This window comes from Dermochelys coriacea, chromosome 1 (assembly GCF_009764565.3).
Source record: "Dermochelys coriacea isolate rDerCor1 chromosome 1, rDerCor1.pri.v4, whole genome shotgun sequence".
Classification (NCBI taxonomy): Eukaryota; Metazoa; Chordata; order Testudines; family Dermochelyidae; genus Dermochelys; species Dermochelys coriacea.
Window position 1 is genome coordinate 339,047,728 of NC_050068.2, and position 7,312 is coordinate 339,055,039.

Below are 7,312 nucleotides of genomic sequence, written 5' to 3' on the forward strand. Positions count from 1 at the left end.
TACATAGGGATTGCCAGACTGAGTCAGACCCAAGGTTGATCTAGTGCAGAATGTGTCTCTGGCAGAGGCCAGCACTGGATGCTTCAGAAGAAGATGCAAGAAACCTCACAGTAGGTCGATATGGGATAATCTGCCCCCCCGTGAAAGTCGTGTTGTAATCCCTAATAGCTAGGGATTGTTGTAAGAAACTGCAAGTGAAAGCTGTACACTTGATTTAAGATTATTCTTAAATGTTCAGGTTGAAGCTTCGCAGGAGACTGGGAAACATGAAAGCCAAGAATAACTGGCTGTTTTCAAATAGCTTGTGGATTTAGCTTGCAATATGCATTATTGGAAAAACAAACAAACAAACATTCTCTTTTTCTGAACAGAATTTGGCCCTTTGTTTTGGGGTCACCATTCTCCTTGGCATGCATTTATAAAGCCGCTCTGGTGGGAGTGTGATCACTGCGAACGGTTCCGTACCCAACAAAGTCTTGGGGCTCATCTTGGGTCTCGTCTGTAAAACGGACTGAAGCAACGTAGCCAGCTGCAAGTGGAAGCTGCTGCAATGTTATCCCACAGAGGTTTTTGATGGCTGGCTGATTTCCAAAGCAAATGGAACGTTACCCATCCGCCCGCCACCTCCCCGTTTGCTGAAAAACATTAAAAAACAAGATGGAAAAAATAGTATATAACAGCATGTAATTATTCATTGTCTCTGCAAGTATTCACTTATTTATTTACATTTCAGTCTTATTAAACTCCACACCAAAGGAAGCCTATCCAAAGCTCTGGGAGCCCTCAATGTCTATTTAAAAAACAGAAGACAATTGGAGATGCAAAGTAAAATTTAATCAAAGAAACAGCATTTCTTTCTCTTTCCCCCTCCCCCCGCCCCACAACATTTGATGGCCTGTCGTGACCAGCGCAGCTTAAAACTCCAATCACACTATTAAAATTTAAGAGGAATATTTTCCTAGAGAGAATGGAAAGAAACAAATGTTCTAGAAGGGACTTCACTTTCTCCAGTCGCTACTGTACTCCAGAGTTTATTGGTAAGATGTACAGATTTACTAACGTGATACATTAGGAATTTAAACCCTTTGTTTCTCTAAACTCTGCCCTGAAACAATGCCTGGGTTCTAATTTTTGTTAGCACTAGTTTTCATTTTTAACATTGATTTTTATAACCCTGTTATGACAGCCACAACATGGGAGGTGAAACCTAAAACAAAGGCTGAAATAAGAGGAAAAAACATACAGTGAGCCCATAAACCAGAGATACAACAGCACTGTTCAATCATTATAGGAGAATGACACAGAGGGATATGCCCATGTGATAGTATTTGAACATTACAAACCAGTTACAGACCTAAAAGTCGCAATACTACAACAAAAAGACTTCAAAAACAGTCTCCAATGAGAAACTGCTGAATTGGAATTAATTTGCAAACTGGACACCATTAAATTAGGCTTGAATAAAGACTGGGAATGGATGGGTCATTACACAAAGTAAAACTATTTCCCCATGCTTATTTTTCCCCCTATTGTTACTCACACCTTCTGGTCAACTGTTAGAAATGGGCTATCCTGATGATCACTACAAAAGGTTTTTTTTTCTCCTGCTGATAATAGCCCACCTTAACTGATCACTCTCGTTATAGTGGGTATGGCAACACCCATTGTTTCATGTTCTGCATATGCATGTATGTATGTATATCTATATCTTCCTACTGTATTTTCCACTGCATGCATCCGATGAAGTGGGTTTTAGCCCATGAAAGCAAATGCTCAAATAAATTTGTTAGTCTCTAAGGTGCCACAAGGACTCCTCATTCTTATTGCCGATACAGATTAACACAGCTACCACTCTGAAACCTTAAATATTTGATGCTATCTTTAAAAAATTATTCATGAGTCCATTCCTTAGCTTTACAGTTCTACTCAGACTCTCTCATCCTGGAGGATTCCAAAGTGCTCTGCAAATTATGGGGGCATTCCTGTAGTTATCCTGCTGAAGTCAGTGGGAATTTTGCCTGAATAAGGACTGCAGGAGTGAGAGGAGATTTATACATTCAGGAGCACTAAAATGCAGCAATCAACTGGTGCATTGCACATTGTGCAACAAGGGGGTTGGATTGGGGAAGGAGAAAATTTTTGACCAAAGGCAAATTTCTACTCTTAAGAATAAGACCAGGGGCACTTTAATGTCCACACTGAGATAACATGATCTTGCTTTTTAAGGTCTCATCTGAAAGATCCATACATAATAAACTGCAAAAAATCAGGGGAGTGGGGGAGGGAATTTAAACTTTGGAATGCAGAGTCCAAACTTGCCAGGATTTGACCTTGTGGTTCCAGGCAATGTGGGCACATCAAATGTCAGATTTAGATCATAGTGCCATCCCCTTATGTCTCTATTAAAAAGAACAAGGATGAGCTTGAACCAAAACCTGGAACTTCAGAAGGGTTAAAAAAAACAAACAAACAAACCAACCCTGGGTCTGATTATAAATTTTGCAAATGGCAGAACCCAATAAGCTGAATTCAAATCCCAGATCTGAAACATGGAGCAGAAACAGGCCAGATCTCCTTCTTAAGTTCAACTAGATGCCACTGATGACATAGACCAGTGATTTCCAAGCTGTGGTCCGTGGACCCCTGGGAGACTGCAGATAATGTCTAAGATTTCCAAAGGGGTCCACACTTCCATGTGAAATTTCTTAGGGATCCGCAAATGAAAAAAGGTTGAAAACCACTGACTGAGGTTAACCTCTTGTAGAGCTCATTAAGGTGATGTTGATAGCTAATGTTATTAAGATCTGAAATAGTTTGTTCTTACATTCAGAGAAAACTAAGGGATAGAGGATTTTAGGAGAAAAACTGCAAGATGAGGAGGAGCTTCCAAAAGCAATCGTACAGTTGTGGGGTGTTCCATCAATAGACTGTCTGGGGAATTTACACATGCCTTCATAGTGCAAGTGGCTTCCTGGCTTTGGTTTAGAGCTCATGTGTCCTGTTTCCTTTCTACTCTTCCCTCAGCTTATGTGTTCTTCAGTCCAGAAAGCCCTATTTGAGGAAGAGGATCAAGTGAAGAAACTGCAGCAGAAGGTGGCAACTTTGGAGAAACGCAACAAGCAGCTGCGAGACCGGGTGAAGAAAGTCAAGAGGTCCCTCCGGCAAGCCAGAAAGAACAACAGGCACATGGAGCAGATAAACCGAAAGCTCAGTGAGAAGCTCTCCTCTGCAGGAGGTCAAATCCCGCATATTAACTCTTTAAAGCAAGAGAACTCTCATGCCACCTACCTTAAAGTATAATGCAAGGTTTAGGGCACAAGCCAATGATATTGGTGACTTAGGGCCTGATCTCATGCTCCTTACACAGCCAAATACTCCAGTGGGAGTTTTACCTGCATTAGAGTGCAGAATTTGGCCCTCATACCTTGTCTACACTGGCATTTGAACCATGTATGTAAAACAAATTGGAACTCTGTTTAGATACAGTTCTAGATAAACAGGAACACCACCAGATTTGGCTGGACACTCTAGACTGGACCAAACTGTCTGAAGAGTGCTTCCAAAGAGTCTGTTTGAGCCTTACGGGGAAAGCAGCATCAATACGCTCTGGGTCCATTTTCACTGCCCCGCCTGGCAATATTTGAAACCAGGTTACCTGGACCTGTGTCTAGGATCGGATCCAGCTCTCACAGTCAGTGGGAGTCTTTGCACTGACTTTCCATGGGAACTGAGTCAGGACCATAAAAAAGTAGATTTCAGATCCAGTTTTCAAGCATGCTTCAATTTTTAGGGTAGACAAGGTCTCCTGTCTTGTAATCACTGTTTTGGGACATGATGGAGGTTGCTGGGCAACCTCATTTACCTAGGTTTAGAGACTAATGATCACATCAATATCAACAGGGCATTAAAATTAAGGTAGTTTATATGTGTATATATTTTAAAATCCTATAGAAAATATTTTTATTACACATTTGATAGTCTAATTTCTTAAAGTATGAAGTAAATCCTGTTTCTTTGAGGCAGTCATCCCTTAAAATATATTTCCCAACATTCCTTCTTAGTCACTGCCAAAAGAGATTAGAAACTGAATTATTAAAATGGCTTAGGTTAAGGCAGCAATCTCATTGGATGCCAACCTTGTGTGTATATATATATCAGTTCATGGCTTGGAACTGGTTAGCCAAATCACCCTTCTTCATATCAATACACCATGGAAGAGTAGTGAAAAAAAAAATAAAGGAAGGCGTTCGGTGTGTTTCCCCTTTTTAGTTTGTTTTTTTAATATTTATTTTATAATTAGTTTATGTGACCTGAATACAAATACGCTTATTACTTGCAACTTTAGGACAGGGGCAGACAGGCTTTGCCCTATCAAGGGCAACATTGACAATTTGCCAGGGCTACACCTGACTTGCATAAAAATGACCAGATAGCAGCTTATCTTTATTCCAGAGATGGGGGCCAGGGAGGTATAGGTCCCTGCATGCAATGCTTGATCTGAACCCCCAAACCTTACTAGACTATCTATATCATGGCGGAACATTGCATGCTGGGACATGTAGTTGCCACAGGCTGCACCTCTGTACTGAAGAGAAGAGCAACCACAGGCCGCATTGGGCTCATGGACCATCCCTGCATTAGGACCTAGAGGGAGCCTGTACCAGCTTTTATACAATCATTTGCATCAAACCAAGCAGAACTCGAAACTTAACTGTTGCTTTGGCTTCTAGGAAGCAGCTGAAGCTTAATTATCTTCCAACTCTGCTCCGCTTGGAAACAGAAGCATATATTTTTCTCCTGAAAAATACTGGCATTTCTTAAAAGTCTGACTCTTCAATAAGCCACAGCAGTTTCAAAGCGTCTGCCTGTCGAGTAGGCCTATTCAGGTTGAAATAGTACAATTTCTGGACAAGTACTACAGACTGGAGGTTTTCTTAGCATCCTAAAAACCATCAATAGATTTTTACTCAGTCAAAAATAAAATCCAGAGGAAAGTATCTAGGTTTTGTGTTGTTTCTATTTTTAATCTGTTTGAATAAAATTAACTGTTTTCTTGGCAATCATACTAAAATCCTGTGTTTACTTTTTTTAAATAAAAATGTTCTTTGTTAATCACATATGTTTAGTAAGGCCGATAAGATGTTACTAATACAACTGGATTGTTGTTTTTAAATGAAAAGGTGATTTTCAATCAAACCAGAATTTTGGAGAATATTTTTGTTTTGGTCAAAACTTTGTTTATCAAGAAAAATACTGACATTTCTCATTCTGTTTTGGTGGGGAAAAATCCCACTCTTTCATTTTTAAACTTTTTTTCTCTCCTTTTCTAGTGGGGAAAAAGCATAAAAAAAGCAAAAGTGTTTATTTCCCTCTAGGAATTTCAAACATTCATTGTATGTTTGATCAGTTGATTGAATTTTTTGTTGAAAAAACAAATTTGTGCAAGACAAAACATTTTTTTTCTTTTGAAATTTTTCACTTTTTTTTTTTTTTTGGACCAGCGCTAAAGATGTGGTCTAGCAGCCTGAACACTACACTAGGAGACAGAAACTCCTTAGTTCTGAACTTGGCTCTGATCCTGACTCTCTTCAGGATCATATAGCTTAGACAAGAGTTTTCAGAAAATGTGTGTGCACTTTGCACATGCAGACACATGCATACAATTCATGCCTTGTTTGTACATGGTTACTACAGTCACACTTTGAATCCCGATAACTAAGTGTACCAATTTAGGTGTGTAATTGTAGCACACATGATTCATAGAGTTTAAGATCAGAAGGGACCATTAGATCATCTAGGCTGGGTGTAATTTAATTACCTGCGATACAGGAGGTAGGTTACCCCTGTACTGAGCCCAATAACTTGTATAAATGACCTTAAACTCTACCTCATTTTTTCCTCTGTAAAATGAGGATACTACTACTTACCTATCTGGCTAAATAGTGAGAATTACAAACATTACCTAGACTTACTGAAGTGGCACGTATTATTAGCAGACTATATCCAAGTATGCAGATACTTGGAGATCCACATTTCACAAATACCCACTAGCTTCCTAGCTTGCATTACTTGTGAGATATATGCATGTACTGTATTTAGTAAGGGCTGATACATATAGTCCAGTGATGTGTGTATGTCTCTGCATTAAACAGAAATGCACTGTCACTATGCTCATGGTCATGCACTGTGGTTGCAAGGGGCACAGTTTGTAATGCATGTAATGACAAAAGTATTGTCCCTTTCCATCTGAGGAAGGTACCTGGTGGAAACATGTAAAGCCAGATTGTGACTGGTCCTTACACAGGTACACAATATGGGTATAACATCCTGCCTAAGTGTGAGTGTCCATCTCCAGTGGGTGATCCACAGAGGATAAGAGCATACTACTACCAAATAAAGGAGGTACTCCTTTAGCTCAAGGAGTAAAAGCCAGCACTAAAGGTCTTGGATTCTTTCCCTGATGGTTGTTAGACATTGGTAGATTTGAAATGTTCAACCCCTTGGCTAAGTGTCAGATTATTACATAGTCACAAGGAGCAGGGAACAGGTACAAGTGCAGTGTTTGGTAGTGGCAGTGTGCACATTAGATTTCAAATTCACAGTCTGACAACCATCAGGGATAGAACCTCAAGAACAGTGGAAAGCAGGTTGTCTGCTGCTGCCACGTGATCACGGTGGAGAGCTCACCCTCCTAAAAGCTGGAGCAACACCCCTCCTTTCGGAAACACAACACTTCCTGGAAACACCTCAAGGGCAGTGCAAATTCTCCTTGTTTCCAGCCAAAGCTCTCACATGTACTGTATTTTGTGGGATATGCTACATTTCAGTCAAATCAGGCTCCCTGTCTCACTAATTTAGGAAGTAATCCACAGATGAGAGCACCTGCCCCCATCAAAATAGCCCTTAGCCTGGAGGAAGGTGTCCCGGAATAGGATCCAGGAGACCACAAGGTCAAGCCTCACCTTTTCTACTGACTGGTGTTAATAATGTGCATTTCATACCCCTGTATTGTGGATGTGAGGATCCCAGGTTTAACCCCTGCTGACAACTTCCATGGGGGACCTTAAAATTATTGTACTTCAGTAGCACCTACGAGCCCCGGTTATAAGCCAGGACTCCCTTGTGCTAGGCACTGTACAAACACAGAACAAAAGGATGATACATGTCCACCAAGAAACTTCCATTTTTCCATAACTTGAATTGTGTTGGTGTGGGAAACAGCATGAATTGAATTTGGGGGTAGCCTGATCACTCTTTCTCCCCCTGACACCCCAGATAAAGGATTGTTGGGGGGGGGGGGAGATCTCTAACA

The 7,312-nt window shown here is 40.5% G+C and overlaps 1 protein-coding gene across 1 annotated transcript in view; it reads left to right on the forward strand.

Moving 5' to 3' along the window:
* Positions 1-6,164, forward strand: part of CCDC3 (coiled-coil domain containing 3) — a 66,481-nt gene extending 60,317 nt beyond the window's left edge. Inside the window, exon 3 of the mRNA XM_038404683.2 lies at positions 3,025-6,164. Coding sequence (XP_038260611.1) covers positions 3,025-3,300 — 276 coding nt within the window. The 3' untranslated portion in view covers positions 3,301-6,164. The remainder of the gene's footprint in view (positions 1-3,024) is intronic.
* Positions 6,165-7,312: the final 1,148 nt, after the last annotated feature.